General features: G+C 47.6%; 1 protein-coding gene across 6 annotated transcripts in view; it reads right to left on the bottom strand.

Annotated features, from left to right (window-relative positions):
• The window catches only part of CCM2 (CCM2 scaffold protein), a 56,039-nt gene that overhangs the window by 17,260 nt on the left and 17,361 nt on the right, over positions 1-21,418 (bottom strand). For 2 of the 6 annotated variants that reach the window (XM_074367756.1, XM_074367753.1), the window contains exons 2-3: positions 19,447-19,602; positions 12,366-12,539 (exon numbers count right to left, since the gene is read on the bottom strand). The exons of 1 other annotated variant lie outside the window; for it this stretch is intronic. In XM_074367756.1, the coding sequence (XP_074223857.1) occupies positions 12,366-12,539; positions 19,447-19,545 (273 nt within the window). In that variant the 5' untranslated portion in view covers positions 19,546-19,602. Of the gene's footprint in view, positions 1-6,363; positions 6,394-12,365; positions 12,540-19,446; positions 19,603-21,418 lie in introns of those variants that run through there. 3 more of the 6 variants (XM_074367754.1, XM_074367755.1, XM_074367758.1) reach the window with 3 other exon arrangements.

The raw sequence follows: 21,418 nt of genomic DNA, 5'->3' as shown, positions 1-21,418 counted from the left end.
AAACAACCCAATGACCACTGAAGGATGGATGGATAAATAAAATGTGGTTTCTGTGTGTGTGTGTGTGTGTGTGTGTGTGTATTTATAAACACATATATAAACATACATACCATATGTATATAAAACACATATATATAAAACGCAATAGCATTTGGCCTTAAAAAAGAGAAAATTCTGACACACGCTACAACATGGGTGAAACTTGAGCACGTTATGCTAAGTACAGTAAGCCACACTCCATCATCCTGTATGACTCCACTTAGGTGAGGTCCCTAGAGCAGTCAAATTTATAGAGACGGAAAGTGGAATGGTCGTTGCCAGGGGCTGAAGGAGGAGAGAACAGAGAGTTATTGCTTAATGGGTTTAATGGGAAGGGTTTCAGTTTGGGAGGATGAAAAAGTTCTGGAAATGGATGGTGGTGACGGTTGCACAGCTACGTAAATGTACTTAATGTCACTGAAATGTACACTTACACATGGTTAATTTTATGTTATGCATATTTTGCCACAAAAATTTTTTTTCTTAGCTTTACTCAATAATTACATTGGCTAAAAACTTTGAATCATAAACAATATTATACTGTATATTAGTTATCACATGTAGATTTGTATCATATAAAGTTATTAATTTTGTTTAAATTCAAATGGTAATAAAAAATACTGACAAGTGAGATCATACGCCCAGTGCTTTGCTCAAATAAAAGTGCCCTGCCATCATTCAAAAGTCCACAAATGACAAATACTGGAGAGGCTGTGGAGAAAAGGGAACCCTCCTACACTGCTGGTGGGAATGCAGTTTGGTGCAGCCACTGTGGAAAACAGTATGGAGATTCCTCAAAAGACTAGGAATAGACTTACCATATGACCCAGGAATCCTGCTCCTGGGCATATATCCAGAAGGAACCCTACTTCAGGATGACACCTGCACCCCAATGTTCATAGCAGCACTATTTACAGCAGCCAAGACATGGAAACAGCCTAAATGTCCATCGACAAATGACTGGATAAAGAAGATATGGTATATTTATACAATGGAATACTATTCAGCCATAAAAACTGACAACATAATGTCATTTGCAGCAACACGGATGTCCCTGGAGAATGTCATTCTAGTGAAGTAAGCCAGAAAGAGAAAGAAAAATACTGTATGAGATCGCTCATATGTGGAATCTAAAAACAAAAACAAAAACAAAAACATAAATACAAAACAGAAACAGACTCATAGACATAGAATACAAACCTGTGGTTGCCAGGGGGACGGGGGGTGGGAAGGGACACACTGGGATTTCAAAATGTAGCATAGATAAACAAGATCATACTGTGTAGCACAGGGAAATATATACAGGATCGTGTGGTGGCTCACAGCGAAAGAGAATGTGACAATGAATGTATGTATGTTCATGTATAACTGAAAAATTGTGCTCTACACTGAAATTTGACACAACATTGCAAAATGACTATAACTCAATAAAAAAAGATGTTAAAAAAAAAGAAGTTGTGGTATATTTATACAACGGAATACTACTCAATCATACAAAATGACAACATAATAGCATTTGCAACAACATAGACATCCCTGGAGAATGTCATTCTAAGTGAAGTAAGCCAGAAAGAGAAAGAAAAATACCATATGATATCACTTATATGTGGAATCAAAAAAAAAAAAAAGATGACAAACGAACTTAAATATAAAACAGAAAAAGACTCACAGACATAGAATACAAACTTGTGGTTGCCAGGGGAGAGGTGGGTGGGAAGGGACAGACCGGGACTTCGAGATTTGTAGATACTGACAGGTATATATAGAATAGATAAGCAAGTGTATACTGTATAGCACAGGGAAATATATTCAAGATCTTGTAGTAGCTCACAGTGAAAAAGAATATGAAAATGAATATATGTATATTCACGTATGACTGAAAAATTGTGCTGTACACTAGAAACTGATACAGCATTGTCAATTGACTGTAACTCGATAAAAAAAAATTTTTTTAAGTGCCCTGGTATTATGTCTGCAAAACTGTACAGGGATTGACTCTCCTCCACATGGCCTAGGGGGGCACGATGTCACCACTGCCCTTCTCATAGTGCCACCATGCTTCAAATCCAGGCTCACCCATGGCCAAAAAGGATTCTACTTTGTTCACAGAGGTGAGTCCTTACCCATCTGAGACTTTTTTTCACTGAAAAATACTTATTAGTGAAACAAATCAATACAGGAAAATCGCAGCTCTCACCCTTGTTACAACTCCAGATGGGACAGGCGTGTCTCCTGGACAGTCCTTCCAACAGCCTCTCCCCATCGCCCCGGGTGGTCCCCTGCCCAGTCCCAACCAACGCGCAGGGCCTCCCACAGCAGCGTCAGGACCTAGCCCACGGGCGAGGGGAAACGGCACGGGATGCTGTGCGGACCGACCAATCCCAGCACGTCAAGGGCGCAGCTGCAGAGGGAGGAACATGATGGAAGAAGAGCCACCAAGGGGACATCTGACTAGCCGTCACATCAGCTCGATCAGCCCTGGTATCAAAAGCCAGCCTGGGCGCCCACTAAGCCCTCTGCTGCTCCTGCCGCCCTCACAGGGACTGCGCCCAGCACAGGGGCATGCTGGTCGGCTCACCCCTTCACTTCTGCGTAGCCACAAAGCAGTTCCAAAGATAACTGCTGATGAGATACAAGAGACACTTTTTTTGTGGGGGAAGGGGAGGTAACTAGGTTTATTTACTTGTTTGTTTAAGGGGAGTACTGGGGATTGGACCCAGGACTAGCGTGCCTAGCATGCACTCTACCACTGAGCTGTCATCTCCCCCAGAGACAGCCCAAGTCAGCCTCTGGGTAACGTCCACCTATTTGGCCTTGATGGACAAGTTTCCCACGGCAGAGCCTGGGCCCTGATGGAAAAGCAGGACCCTGAGACTTGGGGTGGGGACAACAGGGCCGATGCACTGGAGAACCTCAATCCTCAAATTCTTCTAACACTCTGGGCCTGCAGACCCCACTTGGTGGAAGCTAGAGGAGCCCCCTTGCTTGGCACCCCTTGCTTGAAAACGACACGCAGGCCTCCCTGGGGTGGGCACCTTTCACGACAAGGCTTGCTCCCCTTGGGGTCTGCCCCCTCCGCCCTTCTCGGCCATAAAACCTGTACCTGGGGTCAAATCTCAATGTAGCACGATTGGGGCCTGCTGGTCCCTCTAAAGGAAGGGGACTGAACACCAGTGGAGCAGCAGGTGCCGGGTCGAGGGACATGGAATGCGAGCTGGATGAGCACGTCTACGGGGCCCTCCCCACGGCACAGCACTTGACCTGGGAAGGGTCCCGGACACGGCTCTCACACGCTGTCAGCGCAGCTCTTAGCAGCTCAGCAAAAGTGAGGCCTGTGCTAAACTCAGTGGAGACGGCAGAACTGCTGAGCCAACTGTGGCTAAAGGTTTCAAAAGACTCAGAGAGGTGGGCCTGCCAGACTGGATCTACCGTGTAAGACGCGGAACCCCACCAGCTGCCCTTGTTCGTTGGAAGGGCTGGGAAGACACTCCCCCGCCTCAAGGATGAGCTGGACCGACTGGGCTGGGAGGGGCGCTGGCACCACCAAGCAGGTCTGTGGTGGCTGTTCTCTGAGGCAGAACGAATCGGGGAAGATGCTTTAGAACTAGGCTTCCTGGAGCGAGGGGGACAACAGGACCCCGGGAGAGCAGAAGTCAGCTTGGTAGTGGCACTTAGCCACCAGGAGCACGGGCAGGTGCGCTCACTGTCAGGGGCAGAGATTATGAAGGGGCAGAGATTATCAAGGACCAGAAGGCCTGGGATGCAGGGCCTTACGGAGATGCAACGAAAGCAGAGGGGTTCCCAGGAGCAAGAGAGCTGGGAGCCAACCAGGGTCCTGCCTCACGTACACAAACAAGGACACCACCACTGTGTGTGCTGCTCCAACGCAAAGTGGCAATCCCTGACCTGGTTTCCAAACCCAGAAACCGACTGAAGGAGAGGCCGAGGACCAGGAGAATGACTCTGTAACACTGAGGCCGGCACACGCTGCAGCGACGCCCCCAGGTCCCTCCGAAGGGACTCGTGGTCACTTACTCGAGTTAACAGGATGCTAGGGGATGAAGGTCTTTGTAAGGTTTGGAGTAGAGGGTCTGAGACAATGTTGAAACTCAGGGGCCCTGACTGCCAACAAGGTCCTCTAAAGGGTGGGGACACACGGGGATCAAGCAATCAATGAAGTCCAGGCCCGAGTCCACCTCGAAGTGTGTCTAGTGGGTCCAGACCCATTTCTTGAATGTGTAATAGAAACAGACGTCCTCAGCAGCCCGCAGAAGCCTCCACCGGCTCTGCGACCTGCAGAACAGGAGCTCCTCAGGTACAGAAGGCCACGTGGCAGCCCCTGAAACTGACCCCAGCCCCCTGCCCCTGGCCACGGTCCTACGGCAAGGGTAATAGTATTTCCAGAGAAAAGCGGAGATGCACGCCACCCTTCCAGACTTATATGATGTGGGGACAGCGGTCTCCGTCTCATCCCTAGTCTGGGTCCTGTGGAACGGCCTGGATAGTGGTGTGTGTCCGTGGGCTGCCACAGGCAGAACTAGACGGAATCTTGGTGAGAGAAGTTCAGCGCAGTCTTGGGTACAGAGTTTGAAGCTATCAATGTTCGTACTCTACAGCCCAGATAAGGTATCAGCCCTGCAACGGGAAACGTTCTTTCCTAGCAAAGACTGACACGCACTCCAGGTATGGGTCTGCCCTTCCTGCCTGCAGAGGCTCAGCCAGGCCCCCGCCCACTCCCCAAGGGCTCACGGAGCATCTGAGCTCTGACATGGTCAGCACATAACATCACCTTGACTCAAGGACAGTAGCAGCCACATCTACAGGCTTCAATGGTCCTACGGGATCTCACCCCGTCCAGGAGAGGCCACGTGGAAAGGAAGGCACATCTCACCAAAATGCAGGGCACGCCTTGAAGCAACAGCTGCTATACCACGCTTTGTCCTCAGTGGACAGACTGTGTGGGTCTGGGGTCCAAGGTGTGGAGGTTGGAGTGGCTTCCATCATCATTAACCCAAGAGACCCACTTGCGGAATGTGTGCTCCCAGCCCTGAAACCTCTGGCTCTGTGGGTTTGAGAGCCTGGCTCTAGGCGACAAATGCTTCTATCAGGGACACAAAAAGGATCTAAACTTCCATCCAAAGTTGCCAACTAGTCACCTTGGGCTCCTGAGACAGCAGACAAGCAAGCAGACAAGGGAGGTACTGTTCTGCAGGGGCAACCAGCCTTGGTCATGATGAGGAGGTGGGGAAGCCGCCACACGATGGTCTTCAGGGGTCCTTTCCATGTTCGCCCCGACACTCCTGCCCATAAAGGAGCAGATACAGTTCCCACATCTGCCTCATCCTCATCCTGTTTCCTTCCCTCTCCTTCTCCTGAAAACATGCCCTGAACTGTCAAAGACGATCTCCAGTTTCTGCTTCTAGAGAACCAAGACATCTTTGAACAAAGACAAGTGACAAAAAGCGAAAACTTTACAACTACCTTCTAGCCAAGGACAAATTCACCTACCACACTGAGAGCTACAAAAAATGTATGAGAAAACCACCAACTACCCAACATAAAAATGGCTACAGAAAGACACTTAAGAGATCTGACTCCACCATTTGAAGAGAGGCAAAATCTCACTCATAAGTACAAACTGTGATGAAACCTACTACAACCATCAGATCAGCAAAGATCAGAAAGTCTGCATGTACACTGTGTTGCTCCTTAGGGTGCAGACCAAAAGGTGTTCTCAGGCTGCTAATGCTATACATTGGCTTAAATCCTGCATGAAGGACAACCTGAAAATGTCTGTCAAAATAAAAAGTAACCCAGCTTTACATCCAGAGTCTACTTTTTTTATCCTATACGGCTTTTATCCTACAGGGTTAGTAAAAGGTGTACCAGAAACAAATTAGACATGTATGAATAGATCACTGGTTAAATAAAATATGGTACAGCCATATAGTGGAATACTACACAGCCATGAAAATGGACACAGCAGCTTTATGTGTCTCAATCTTCCGTGATATGTCGAGATACACTGTTGCATGTAAACAACATGTAAAGTGCAGACAGCATATACACAGTTCGCCTGTGTGATTGTGTATGGACAGACTGCAGAGCCACATAAGAAACCGAGGCCAAAAAAAAAACAACCAAAAAACAAACAAACAAAACAAAATAAACAAAATAAGAATAAAGAAACTGAGGCCAGTAATTCCTTCCAGGGAACTGGTGGTTTCTTTTCACCAAGAATCTCACCATTTGAATTCTGGATCATAAACATAACTTACACATTCAATTTTTTAAAAATACAATAAATAAGAAATAATAACCAACCTCATCAAGAAGCATCTTGGGTTTGGTATCACAGATGAGATTAATTCCACCCCCAGAATTAAAAGCCGGAGTGTCTGTTTACAGGTCCTGAGTTTGTACTGCACGGGGCCCCACTGGGACATGTGTCTGCTTGAGATGGACCATATGGGAAGGATACTTCTGCTTTTTAAAGGCTGGGTGAGGATTAAATGAGAAAATGTTTTTAAAATGTTAAACAGGGCTGCTATATACAGTAAGCATTTGGAAAAGAAGAAGCTACTATTAAGTACCTCCCACCTTCATGTTACTAACGTTCATTCTGAACACAAAATACTTTCCATGAAGAACCACACTCAAGTATATGGGAGTGAATGTTACCTCATCACTAGTGGATTTCGTTCTTGTCACCGTTTTTATTGTATCAAAGTTACACATGTACACAGTTTAAAAAGGTGAGTAGTCCCCCAAAACGTAACAAAAACAACAATCTCTGGTCCCAAACCCAGGCAATCCTAAAAATCACTTCAATCACTTCCCAGAAGCAGCCACGCTGGGGTCTTCTGGATCTAGGGCCAACTTTCTGAATAATGCTTTTACATTGCTGCTGCTTGATTCATCAATTTAAGACATTATCTGTTGAGTTCCAATTATGGCAAAGAAAGAGTTAACTCTTATCACCACTCCCACTTCCCCTTCCTTTTTTCTTACAATTTAGATAATTTATTATGCAATCGTTACTTGGTGTTAATATCATTGTTACGTACAGTCTATTTCACTGCTATGCCAAGAGGTAGCGAAATCACAATTTTGTTCTTCTACTTCCTTTAAAAACTTTAAATTTTAAGACAATTGTAAATCACACGCAGTTGTTAAGAAATAACACACACAGAGTCACTGTACCCCTCACCCTGTCACAAGGGTAACACCTCGTAACAGCGCAGCGTCACAACCAGAAGTGACTACACGGTCAAGTTCCAGAACATCCTGATCCCACAAGGTCCCTCCCGTCTCTTTTACAGGCACACCCATTTCCTGCCGCCTGGTCTCCTTATTCCCTAGCAAGCCCTAATTATTCTCCATTTCAGTAATTTTGTCACTTCAAGAATATTATACAAAGGGAATCATACAGTATGCAACTTTTGGGGACTGGCTTTTTTTCACTCAGCATAATTTTCTGGAGATCCCTGCAGGTTGTGGAAGGAATCAGTAATTCATTCCTTTTTACGGCTGGCTGAGTAGGGTTCCACAGTATCTGGATGCACATCATTTGTTTAACCATTTACCCACTGAAGACGTCTGGGCTATTTCCAGTTTGGGGCTAGTATGAATAAATCTGCTTTGAATATTCACATATAGGCTTCTGTGTCATCAGAAATCTTCACTTCTCTGGGATAAATACCCAGAGTGCAGCTGCCAGGTCATATCATATGGTAGTTGCATGCTTAATTTTTAAGAAACTGCCAAACCATTGAACCATTGCCCAGAGTGGCTACACCATTTTACATTCCCACCAGCCATGCATGAGTGGATCCCTCCATATCCCTCACCAGCATTTGGTGTTCTCCTAACTTTCTAACTTTTGTCATTCTGGGAGGTGTGTCGTGATGTCTCACTGTGGTTTTAATTCACATTTCCCTAACGGCTAGTGAGGCTGAACATCTTCATGTGCTCACGGCCACCTGAGTATCTTCTTTGGTGAAGTGTCTCTTCCTGACTTTTGCCCATGTTCTAATTGGACTGTCTGCTTTTCTACTATGAGGTTTTGAGAGTTCTTTATATAATCTAGATAAAAGGCCTTTGGCAGATTGGTGGTTTGCAGATATCTTCTCCCCATCTGTAGCTTGTCTTTCCACCCTAACAGAGCCTTCTTCAGAGCAAAAGTCTTTCAATTTTACAAAGTCCAGTTTCCCAACTGTTCCCCTTTTTGGTGTCAAGTCTGAGAACTCTGCCTCAGAGTCCTGAAGGTATTCTCTCCCTTTTTTTTTTCTAAAAGCGTTGCAGTTTTACATTTTACCTTTAAGTCCATGATCCATTTTGAGTTAATTTTTGTATAAGGCGTAAGGTTTAGAGTGAAGTTCATTTTTCTCTCTATGGGTGTCCAATGGCTGAGCGCCATCTGCTAAGAGCATGGTCCTTCCTCCACAGACTTGCTTTTGCACCTTTGTCAACCATCAGCTGGGTGCATGTGTGTGGGTCTGTCTCTCGGTTCGTTAAGTCTGTAGTCTGTTTCACTGATTCCCGTGTCAGTCCCTCTGCTGATACCTCAGTGTCTTCACTGCTGTAGCTCTAACGTACATCCTGAAATCAGGCAGACTGAGTCCTCTCATTTTATTTTATTTTTTCAAGACTGTTTCAGCTATTCTAACCTCTTTGGCCTTTCTGTATACATTTTAGAACACTCTTGTCTGTATCTACAAAATACCTTGCTGGGATTTTGGTGGGAATTATATCAAACCTCTGTGTCAATTTGGGGGAAACTGACATGTTAACTAGGTTGAATCTTCCAATCCATGAACATGGTATGTCTCTCCATTTATTCAGATCTTTGATTCTTTCATCAGTGCTGCGTAGTTTTGAGCATACAAATCCCATACATGTTTTGTTAGATTTATACCGAAGTATCTACAGTCATGTTGGTAATTTATCTGTTTTGTACAGTCTGGTCTTGGTATCGGGATAATACTACCCTCACAAAATGAGTTTAAAAGGATTCCCTTCCCTTCTGTTTTTCTCGAAGAGATCGTGTAGAATTAGTGTTAACTCTTTAAACATTTGATAGAATTTTCCAGAAACCATCTGGGCCTGGAGACTTTTTTTTAATGGGAGTTATCAAATTAGATATTAAATTTCTATAGGGCTATTCCAATGATGTGTTTACTGCTGAACTGTGGTAGTCTGTGCTCTTCAACTGGTCCATTTGTTGGCTGTTTGGGTGTGCAGTCGCCTGTGGTGTTCTCTCATCATCCTTTGATTCTTCAGAGTCTCTCAGCACTCAAGGAATGTCAGTCACTTCCTTCTGGCCCCACGGTTGCTGATGAGAAATCTGCTGTCATTCTAACTGTTTTCCCTAAAGGTAAAGTGTTCTCACTGCTTTTAAGATTTTTGTCTTTACTTTTCAGCAGTTTCACTATGATGTGTCTTGGTGTGGACTGCTTTGGGTTTATCCTGTTTCTGGTGCGCTCAGCTTCTTGAATCTCTGTTTATCTTTTACTAAATCAGATGAGTTTCAGCAATAATTCTTTTGATCAGTTTTTTAGCCCCTCCATCTCTTCTCCCTCCAAGACTCTGATGACACAATGTCAGAAAATCTGCTCTAGACCCATGGTGGGGGTGGGGTTGGGGTTGTAGAGAGCACACCTTGTTACCAGGAGGAAGGGCTGACTCCCCAGTGGCCTCTGCTGTCACCAGAGCAAGGGGATCCTGTTTCCTGCTGGACATGGCTGGCATTCCAGCTTCCCAAGTGGCCCCCACTAACGTGAGGGGTGGTGTGTGTCTCACTGCTGCTGTCTGAGGGCAGAAGTCCAGGCTCCCTATGTGGTCTCCACTGATATACCCCAGTTCCACTGGGGGTTCATCAGGGATAAAAGTCCCTGCTCCCTACTTGGCCTTCTCTGAGGTGGGGTGATGGCCCCCACTTGGCCTTTGCTAGCAGACCTGGAGCTGGAGGTTTTTCTGTCACATTTGGTTGGAACTAAGCAGGTGTTGTTAAACACTTTCTGTCTTGCTAAGTAAGCCATCTCTTTCCTGATCCTCTGGCTAGAGGGAGTGGCTTTTGTTGCAGTTCTGTCTGCACCTGCTGGCGTTTCTGAGTTGCCAGCTTCTTCAGCTCCAAGTCTGGGATACATGAGGAGAAACAGAACCCAGGGAACTTACCAATGGGTCTCTCCCAGGGTCCTGAGGTCCCTGGCTGGTCTGCTGTCTCTTTACCTTTTACAGTCTTCTTATGGTTGATGCATATATAAAGTCCAGGATTTTTTAGTTGCACTTAATGGGAGAAATAGGGGAAAATATATCTTCTCCATCTTCCTGGAAGTGAAAATCCCCAAACTTAAAATTTTTATGGTATAATATGGGCCTACCCTTCCCTCTATTTCCTTTCTTTTCTTTTCTTTATCCTTTTTGCTGGGGAGAGGTAATTAGGTTTACTTACTTATTTATTTATTTATTCTTAGAGAAAGTAGTGGGGATTGAACCCAGGACGTTATGCTTGCTAAGCATGTGCTCTACTTCTTGAGCTATACTCTCCCCTCCACTTGCTTTGTTTTCAACGTTCAAGTCTATCTTCCCAATTTCTCAGCAGCCTTTACCCAAACATATGAAACCATCTGTGTTCCCTCTACCAGAGCTGCTCTGGCCTGTTTCTCAGAGTCTAGTCCCAGGAATTCCCTCTGCTCCTTTCGGTGCTAGAATCCTGGTTCTGGATCTGCATCTTCCACCTTCATGGCATGTCCTGGTGCTCGGAGGCAGCACATCCCCAGGAACATGCTCAGAATGGGCTCCGTGGGTTCGTGTTTTAGACACCAGTCTTTCTGGTCATTACGACCAGAAAGGACTCTTTGAATCAGAGAGTCATGTCTGTTGGTGAATTCTGCAAAATGTTCCTGTTTTACTGTCTTAATAACCTCCTCCAACTTTGCTCCATTCTTTTGTTTCATGAGTCGGATGTTGAACCTCCTGGATGGATCCTGTAATTTTTTTCTCTTTTTCATCTTTTGTTTACTCATTTTCTACCTCTTTTTCTTTTGGTTATTCTTTCTGGGTGATTTCTTTCTTTCAACCCCTCTAACGAATTTTTTAGGGTACATGATTAAGATACTTTTAATTCCAAAAAGCTTTTCTTAATTTAAAAGTAGATTCCGTTATCTCACAGTTAACAATATTTCCTCTTATCTTTCTGATTATCTATTTTATCTTCCTGAAAATATTATATATTTTTATTTTCCCCCAATTTCTACGTTGTTGCTGTTCCATTCATGCTTCCTTCCTGTGTTTGTCTTGGGCTCTATTCTTTAGGTTAACTGTTTTCCTCAAATGTGTACTTCTCCCTGACTGCGCATGACAGAAGCCATGTACATGGGAAGAGTTGCTGACTGTCGGCTTTCCCTGGGCTGGCTGGCTGGTAACCCCAGGGTCACTAGAGGCACCACTTCTGCAGGCTGCCTAGCTTCCACATAAAAGCACCCCTCCCAGGATCCCCTTGTGGGTGAGGCCTGGTTGCAGGTACTCTGGAAGCTTGGTGGGGAAAGGGACTGGCGTTTCCTACCATTCCAGACACAGGCAGTGACTTACCCTCCCTGTCTTCACACTGGGTCTCTCCCCATCCTCCTCCAGGCCTCCCGAGTGCCATGGCTGCACCAGGGATACCGCTCACCTCCCCCTGTGCCAGGTGAGAGCGGACCCCTCCCCAAGCACACAGCCTGGTCCACGCCCCTCCCCAACCCCGGGTCCAGGTGGACGGCACCGCATCCTCTGAAGGGACTCAAGGGATACAGGTTTGGCTCCATCGGCTCCGTGAACTTGTCACCCCATCTTTGAAAGTTCCCTCTGCAAGTCTATGGGCTTCACTCATCACTGCTGCCCCCCCCTTTCCCATTCTCTCTGACCTCGTGGTTTTATACCTTCATTCATTTCTTTTCACTATAGTGCTTGGCGGAAGTGCTAAAAACACACTGGTGCACATCATGTTTATCCGCAAGTGGGCACAGGCTCTGACAGGATTCAGGAGACCATGCCCTAGGCTGTGACAATGACACATGGAACAGCTCTAAGTCTTGACCAAGGAACTGAAATACATGGCCAGCCTTTAAGAGAAAAGATGTGGCTTGTTATTGTAGAGAGAAAAAAAAAAAGACATGGGGCCAGAAGACAGAAATCTGGGGTTTAGGTACCCAGTCATGAGACACAATACCACAGGGGCAACAACGGGTGGGGGAGTCAACTGAGGTGTGCGTGGGGTCGGGTCTCACGAGCTGCAGCGTTGGGTGCGTCAGCGGGGCCTTTGCGTCCTGCGGCCGTGGACTTACCTTCACCTCCTTCTCGATATAGTCGCTCAGCAGTCTGTCGGGCTCGACGCGCTCAGGCAGGGACAGCACCACAGTGTGCAGAGGGCGCCTCTCTGTCACCTTCTCATGGGCTTTCTTATCTCTACTCTTTTCACCTTTTAGGAATACTCGTTTAAACGGCGACACAATTCCAGGCTGCAGGCAGAAACGGCAATGGTTGGAGTTCATTATTCATAAAGGCTTTGTGTTGTACCTACGGCTAACAAGCGGGAGTAGCCAAGACCACCACCGCAGCCCCCATGCGAACCGGGGCTGGCCGCTGCCGGTCTGGGGAAAAAGCACCAGGACGCACCGGCCTGGGGGTTCTGGGCCCAGTGCTGCCTCAGGCACGGAGGGGCTGGTCCTTCACCTGTTCATGGACACGTACAAGGTCAAGGGCCAGCTCTCCAGGTAACTAACCTCAGCAAGAAGAAGAGGGCAAAAATGGGGAGATGTACCCCCAGAAGAAAAAAACATAGCATTGCTCTGACCCTCTTGGCTCCACTGGGTCACCTCAGTGCAGAGTCCTCCGAGAAGGCAGGGGAGGTGTGGCCAGGGCTGTGGCATCAGCAAGAAATGCAGCTCAACAGCCGCGAGTCCCCCACCTCCCTCTCCTGTAGGAAGGCGGGAGGGGCCCTGCTTTCCCTTCCCTCTGCCAAGACCTTGGTGGCTCAGGGCGCTCATCAGCACCTGGATGACCGCACACCGTCGTCAATGTCTAAAGGGGCCGATCCAAGTAAACCCGCAGAGCGAGAGCCAGGGACAGCCAGCAGGATAAAGCCAACCTCGCCTGTGGGCCCCGGGAAAAGGCCTTCTATCCCTTCCCTGCACCTTGGTAAGAGAGCCCTCTGGGTCCTCCACCAGCCCGGATGTGCAGTCAGGCACGGTCACTGCGCTCCTGCACCCAGAAGCCGAAGGCGACTGCTTCCTGTCACCTCAAAGAAGGTAAAACCAGAGAATACAAGACGCCAACGTGCAGCCTCAGCAGGGAAACATCGCCGGGCACAGGAGCGAAACCCAAACCCACTGTCACATCAGACCGAGATGTCACTTTCTGTTGCTTGTGATTGCGCTGTGGCTGACAGCGGCCAGAACCCACAGCGGGCCTGGCTCTGACCAACACTCACAGAAACGAACATACGTGTCACCAAACGTTTAGTATAAGCTCTTGTTTCTGTTTCTCCTCTGCATGGCGGAAGTTCAGCTGTAGGCCACACCGATGGAGGATGGAGAGGGACAGTGACTGCCCTATAAAGGCAGGTGGGGTCTTGGGGTCTCCCAGGAGACCCTTCAGGACCAGCCCCACACCCACCAAGATGCTCAGCTCTGCAGCTCTAGGTCAACCGACAAGCAAACAAAAGCCACCCACATACAAACCTTCTGCAAAGTGAGCCCCAACACCCCTCCTGCTCCTCGGCTCACACTCCTTCCCCCCGAATACTCAGCCCTTGGATATGTGCCTTCTACTCCCCTGACCCACTACAACCAGTACTGGAGTACCCGCTCCCTGCCCTGGAGTACCCGCCTTGCTCCCATCCCAACGCAGCCCCTCGGTGCTTCTTGCCGGGAGGGTGAAGCGATGCTGCTGCGAGACCCACAAGGCGGCTAAAGATCAAAGCTGGATGGTGTGCACGTGGGGCTTCACTTACTTCTCTCTGCTTTTGTTTATATTTGAAACTGTCCATAACGTTTTTCTGTTAAGGGTGAGTATAGCTCCTGCCTACCGCTACTTACACTTAAGCTGAGACGAGGTAAAAAGCATGAAAAGTTAAACGAGACAAGATCATTGATACCAGCACCATAAGGACAGCATCACCTCTGCAGTCTCACAGACGAACTGCAGCCGGGACAGCGCTCCTCACCGGGCCCCACGACGGCCGATCCCAGCTCTCAGAGCGAGTGCCCCTGGGGTCCTGTCAGGCTTCCTTCTCCTGGATGCCACAGGAGCTGCCAGCCCCAGCACGAATTAAGCCAGGGGAAGAAACAGTGGGGGGCACTTCCAGTGAAATCATGAGGGGCAAGGTCCGGACCAGACAGTCGCCACATGGGGCTCGTGTGGACACGGTGGGAAATGGTCATCCACAACTTGCCAGACAAGCACCGCTACTAAACTTTAAGTTGAAAGTGATGCTGGAAATTGAGTAGTGTAAGCATCACGTTTCACCAGCCCAACTGCGGGCAGGCCAGGCCAGGTCAGACTGGACTGTGATTGCCTCTCTGGCTGGCATCCCAGGCGATCAGATGGCACACAGATGACTCTTCAATCCTGTTCTGCTTAATTGCTTACCTGCACAGAGAGGCTCCCAGTTCCCTATGATGAGCAAGGCACTGCCTAGGGCTGTGGAAATATCAAGGCATGTAACATAATGATACACAGATGATCTATGTCCGAAATTGGCCAGAAATAAACCTCCCTCCCTACACCATTTCTACCTGATAACCTCACAAAGTTCAATCTCCCGAATCGTGCCCAGCTGGGGCTCAGCCCCAGGGTTGATTCTGAATCTGATGGCACAAGAAAACAGCTCAGCTCGATCTGTTTGCTGTCCCACCTCGTTACTCCTCTACACCTGGGAGCAACAGGAAACCAGTTCTAAGACGAAGGGTTTTTTGCAAGGTCAGCCTCTCACCAAGAAACCTGTGCCAAATCTCCAAATCCACAGACCACAGGCAACCCACGCTGGTATTTTAATGCTGGGGAACAGGTCATAAAACCACAGTCTGCACACTGAATCAGTCTGTGTTGGCAGGGACCTGGAGCCCAAGTCCTGCAACCTACCTTCAGGAGAGACCCTCTACCGGCCAATAAGCCACATCTGCCTGACCGCTGCCGGCCAAGGACACAAGGACGGCCCACTGCAGATGCTTCTAAGGCTCGAGGGCTGGCTTTCTCTATGCTGAGCCCCACTCCGTCTTCCTCTACTTTTACCTCTTGGGACCCAGCGCCCACCCAGGACCCCAGGACCCCAGCAGCCACAGGGAAGCAAAATAAGCCAGGAACTGGGACGGCCCTGCAGGTGAAGGAGACCTCCACCCTCAAGCAGGTCACTGTCAAGCAGCGGGGAATGAGCCCAAAGCAGATGAACAGGGACTCAACTCATGAAAACTGCCAGCCAGATGCCTCTGGTGCACTTCAGTACCGAAATGCCGTGTTTTTTAAGGAGCTACCCTGGCAACATGGCACGGCCATGTGAAAAACAGTGGTGCCCACCCGCCGTGGCTGACAGGCTGGTGGGGGCGAGGGGAGCTGCCTCTGCATCCCGGGCCCCCCACACAACCACGTGGCCAAGCGTGAACTTGGCATGACTGATCTGGGATCAGACACAGCTTCCCAAACTCAGACCTCAGCCTTGAATACACCAGGCACCGCATCCTTTTTTTTTTTTTTTTTAAATGTCCCAAATAAGTATAACCAGTGGATGGGCTTTCCTAGAAAGTGGAATGTTGAAACTATTACATAAACACATCCTAGCAAACCTGCAGCTTTCCTCTGCCGCCTCATCCCGTTTCAGTGCAGAATGGGGGCGGCTGCGCCACCCAAGGACAGCAGGCATGTGGCACCGAGGAGATGCACATTAAGCTCCCTCTGCAGGGGCTGGAAAGTGCACACAGCTGGGGGATGGGGGATGGCAGGCACCGTGGGAGCCTCTCAGCTTTTCGAGACACAATGAACAAGTGGGCATCTCAGTGCTTTGGACTCATGCTGCTTTTAAACATGAAAATGAAAAGGGAAGTTTTAGTTAAAAAAATATAGTGAGAAACAATTGAGGATATTCTGCAAAGACCTAAATCTAAGACCAGATACATCCTAGAGGAAAACACAGGCACAACACTCTTTGACATAAATCACAGCGATATTTTTTTGGATCCGCCTCATAAATTCATGGAAATAAAAACAAAAATAGACAAATGGAACCTAATTACACTTAAAAGCTTTTGCACAGTGAAGGAAACCATAAATAAAATGAAAAGACAACCTACAAAGTGGGAGAAAATATTTACAAATGATGCAGCCAACAAGGGATTAATTTCCAAAATATACATGCTTACACAGCTCAGTAAAAATAAATAAATAAATAAAAATTTTAAAACGGGCAGAAGATCTAAATAGGTATTTCTTCAAAGAGTACAGATGGCCAACAGGCACATGAAAAGATGCTGAACATCACTAATTATTGGAGAAATGCAAATCAAACTACAATGAGGTACCACCTCACACTGGTTAGAATGGCTATCATCAAAAAGTCTACAAATAATAAATGCTGGAGACAGTGTCAAGAAAAAGGAACCCTCATACACTGTTGGTGGGAATGCAAATGGGTGCAGCCACTAAGGAGGACAGTATGAAGGTTCCTTAAAAAACTAAAAATAGAGTTACCATATGACCTAGCAATCCCATTCCCAGGCATAAGTCCAGAGGAAACTCTAATTCAAAAAGATACCTGCACCCCAGTGTTCGTAGCAGCATTTTTTACAACAGCCAAGACATGGAAGCAACCAAACTGTCCATCCACAGATGAATACATAAAGAAGTCCTGGTATATTTATACAATGGAACACTACTCAGCCATAAAAAGGAATGAAATAGTCATTTGCAGCAACATGGATGGACCTAGAGATTATCATACTAAAGTGAAGGTAGTCAGAGGAAGACAAATGCCATATGATATCACTTATATGCGGAATCTAAAAAAATGACACAAGGGAACTTACTTACAAAACAGAGAGACTCACAGACATAGAAAACAAACTTATGGTTATGGGGGAGGGGAGGGAGGTTTGGGAGTCTGGGATTGGCAGATATCAACTACTATGTACAGAATAGATAAATAACAAGGTCCTACTGTACAGCACAGGGAACTATATTCAATGACTTGTAACCTGCAATGAAGAAGTATATATAAATAACTGAATGACGACGCTATATACCAGAAACTAATACAACATTGGAGATCAACTACACTTCTATTTTTTTAATGTGAAAAAAAATATTCTGAGAGACAGAATCAGGATTCCTTTAAACAATCATGGATTCTTTAATTCACCGGACCATCCTCCAAATCAACACAGAAGTTTAAAAAGTGGTTTTAGCTTGGGCGATTGTTCATTCTTCATCCAACTTCACTCAAGTATTTTTATTGAGCGCTAATGTTCCTCACCAGCAAAATGATCTCATGATCTTTGACTCCAAAAGATCAAAAGGGCAACTCAGCCCCTGGAAGAAGCACCACGCTGGGTGCGGGCTCTCTTCGTGAATGGAGCCGCGGCACTGAGTGCATCCTGGGGTCCATCTGTGCCCGAGTCTCTCGGCAAGAAACAGGGTGTTGAAGGAAGCGGCTGAGGGGCCAAGGCACAGAACCCGGGAGGGAACACAGGGCTCTGGAGGCACCGTCCTGCACTGTGCAGACTTCTCCTGGGGAACACACGCTGCTCCCTAGAACTGTGTGGAACTTTCTGAACTGGCTCGGGAACGATCCCTGGATCCTTAAAATATTCTTGCAGTATTTTCGATCTTACACTTGAAACAACTTTTGAAGCTGGAAACCTCAAATGTAGCTCTTAGTTAAACACACATACACACTGACTCTGGCCCACTTAGCATCTTCCTAGAGGAAGGCTCAGGGGCCAGGCTGGCCTTGGGTATCGTTACATTAAAGCTTGACTATAATCTCAGTCGGGGTGGCCAGGCTCTGAGTTAACAGCATCTCCTAAGCAAATTCTCAGAGGCTAGGCTAACTTCTCCATCAGAGTGTCTGTTTATTAATTTCCAGTAAGAACTGCATGTGCTGAAAGAATCAGTACAACCACTCGTGGGACAGTGGCCTCAACTTAGGGACCAAAGTCAATAACAAGGTGACACGTATCAACTCACCCCATGGGTACAAAGCTCAGCTCAGCAGGTTCCGAAGAAAGTACGTGGCAGTGAAGAAGGAAACACGCGCTGGGCACGGTTGGTGTTGAGGCATCTTTATTTAACTGTCTAGTCAGTAACACAAAACCCTGAACAAAGACTTCAAGTGCAAGGCCCTGGGGTCCTTAGGTTCAGCATTCAGCAAACGTCTGGTGGGTACTTAGTCTGTGCCCAGCACTGAGGCTGTAACGTGAGGGAACCCCGTCCCTGCCCCAGGGAGCCCTGCTGCCCAGGGAGAGAGAGGGTGACTGCCCGGTGGTGATCAGGCTACTGACAGGACTACGCCTGGGGGAGACACCAAAACCAGAGTGTGGGCCGGGCAGAGCCACGGTTCTGTGCAGCTGGGCGAGTCAGCAGCCACTCCCCAGATTCACACCTGCCCCAGGTGCACAAGGTCCCCCGACAAGTCCCCTCCTAAAAGCGCCACTGTTCAGACCTTCGTTGTAACATCACCTGTCTTAGTTGCAATGAACTTCCAGCACTTACTGCAATGCAAATCAACAGATTGGCTAGCTTTTTTAAACAAGTTAAGTACTTAAGTGCCTACCAACAGAAAAATGAGCCTTTCTTAGGTGCTGCAGAGGCCTAAGCAGGACACAGCCCGTGCCCCCAGACCGTCCACAGACCGCAAGTTCCCCGTCTCAGGACGAGGCGTGAGCCAGACTTCCTCCACTGCCGCCGACCTGCTCCCCTGACACACACATGGCGCCTGACCCGCCATGGGGCGGCGAGGCCCCTTCTGCTGGGTTCTGGTGCACAGCACCCCTCGTACCCCCGTGGGCGTCACAGATCAAAGTCTCGGCGCCAGTCTGCTGACTGCGAGTGCGCTTTCTTGACCTTTTCCCTAAACCATCTTCCAATTCAGATCTTGGGTTCTAACTGACTACAAATCTCTATGAACATTGCTGTTCCCCAGCAGCCATGACACCTGCAGCCTCTCAGTCCTTAAGGTGAGATGGTTGAACCCAGCAACCTACAAACATCTCCTCGTCAGGCTCACCGGCCACCCAGACCCGGAAGCCGGCATAACCCTCCACCCCACTTTTCCAAAGCAGAGGTCACAGGACCAGGTCAGCCTAGCTCACAAACACACTCTAGAGGGACCCAAACAATCATCCTAGATGGCTCTTTCCACGCTGGGTTTGCACCTACCTCGTTCTCCATGGAACACCCCGTCGGAAAGTCTGTTTGAGGAGATATTTCTTTGGAGGAATTCTGGTTCCTCCCCCTCTGCCGATAGTTACTGTGCATTCTCCTCTGTTCACTTCTGATCTTGTTGAAAAATATGGTCAGATGTTAGCCCTCCCTCTGAAAAAAACATGTGAATGAACAGGAAGACCAGAAACCACAGCTTCCTTCTGCAAACCCCACTGAAGCTGTTTATGGTTTTTACAAAAAGTTTAAGAGGCAGGCAACACCCTGAAAACTGCTGGCAAAAATCTAAACAGCCTGCGTGCATGAAAGGATGCAAAGTAAACCCGCACATCTTTACAGTAAACCAGCACCTCCTTCTGACTAAACCAGCGCATCTTCTAACTAAACCCAGTGCATCTTCTTACTAAACCAGCACATCTTCTAACTGAACTCAGTGCATCTTCTTACTAAGCCAGCACATCCTCCTTACTAAACCAGTGCATCTTCTATCTAACAAGCACATTTTCCTTGCTACCTCCAGCATGCAGAACCCATGGGTGGTCTCCCCATATTTCTAGCCAATACTGTGTAGTCAGTTGAGGGACACTATCCTGGAAGTCCGACCATCCTGCAAACGCCAAAGTTAGAAAGAGTAAACAAGGAAACTGAGAACACTGCTGGGGCTCCCCCTCCTGGCTGTGCGGCATCGCCTACATGGTGAGACCCGCTGACCTGGCTGTTGTCTGCTTCAGGGCACAGGAGACAGGGGGCTGGCTTGGGCAGAGCACACCTTCTTCATGACCCTCAGCCTGCAAAAGCCTCTACCTGCCTCCAGGACTCTTGAGTTTGCAACACAACTTTGAAACTAAAGACTTTATCCCTGAGCAAGCTCACTTCAACTTCCTCAGGGTCCAATCTTAACCTGAAAAGAAGAAGTTGGGTGTGTTGCTAGTGAAGGCCCTTACACTCTCTGGATGTTCTAGAGTGGCTACAAACAGGAGAGGCTACTTAATTAAATGTTCTGCTGAATTACAGTGACCATATACACTCACAGATCAATAGCCAAACATAACGAGTACAATTTCATTAGATTCATTAATATTAAGTTAAGATTAGATTGATTCGATCAAAGTGCTAATTTTCAACAGTTTTCTGCCCATAAAAATGGCTATTGCATAGGATTCAACTTAAACTGTAACAAAGTTTAGTATTTCTTGATTCTGAAAAGAGTGCTTCACGCCAGTAACTTCATGTCTCGATTATTACTACATAAGCCACAGATGTACACCAGAAAAGCAGTACTGAACTAGCTTTGTTTGAATGCACATCTGGTATTGACCAAATTGTCCCTTTATCTCTTCAGAGACTCAGGGCACCATGTGCATCGTCTGGACTCCAATTTCTCCTTCCTTCTAAAAGCTGCCCCTGCCAGGTGGCCCTGACCTCCACTAAGGATGCTGAGGGGAAAGGGAAGCAGGAGCGAGATACAGACACCTCTGGATGCGAAGGGGCCCCCACGGCTTGTCTTGGTGACTGCTCCCTGCAGCTCCCCCTGCGTGCGACACATAGCTCTTTGGAAAGACCCGCAGCCGCCCCTCCAGGGGAAATGGACACACCTAAAAGAAGCCCACCAGCTGCACACACAGCCGACCTGCCCTGCTTTCACAGATGCAACAATCACCACGGTCAGCACGGAGAGAAGGGCTAGTGAGCACGCGAGCGCGAAGGAGAGGCTGGCTGGGGACTTAAACTGCAGAGTGCTCAGAGGCATTTCAGGAGAACTGCAGGCACAAATGCAGCTATGGGGTGGGCCGTAGGCGGGAGGGAGGGAGCAAGAAAAGCATCTTAGAGATTACAAATATAATTGCCAAAATAAAGAGTTCAATAGAAGAGCTGAATAATAAAATGGGCGTAGCTGACAGCCAAATTAGTGACCTGAAGGACGCAGACTTCTACGAATGAACATTTCAATCAATCTGACAGACAGCAC

The sequence above is a fragment of the Camelus bactrianus genome, chromosome 7 (assembly GCF_048773025.1).
Source record: "Camelus bactrianus isolate YW-2024 breed Bactrian camel chromosome 7, ASM4877302v1, whole genome shotgun sequence".
NCBI lineage: Eukaryota > Metazoa > Chordata > Mammalia > Artiodactyla > Camelidae > Camelus > Camelus bactrianus.
This window is presented reverse-complemented; position numbering and strand designations above follow the sequence as displayed.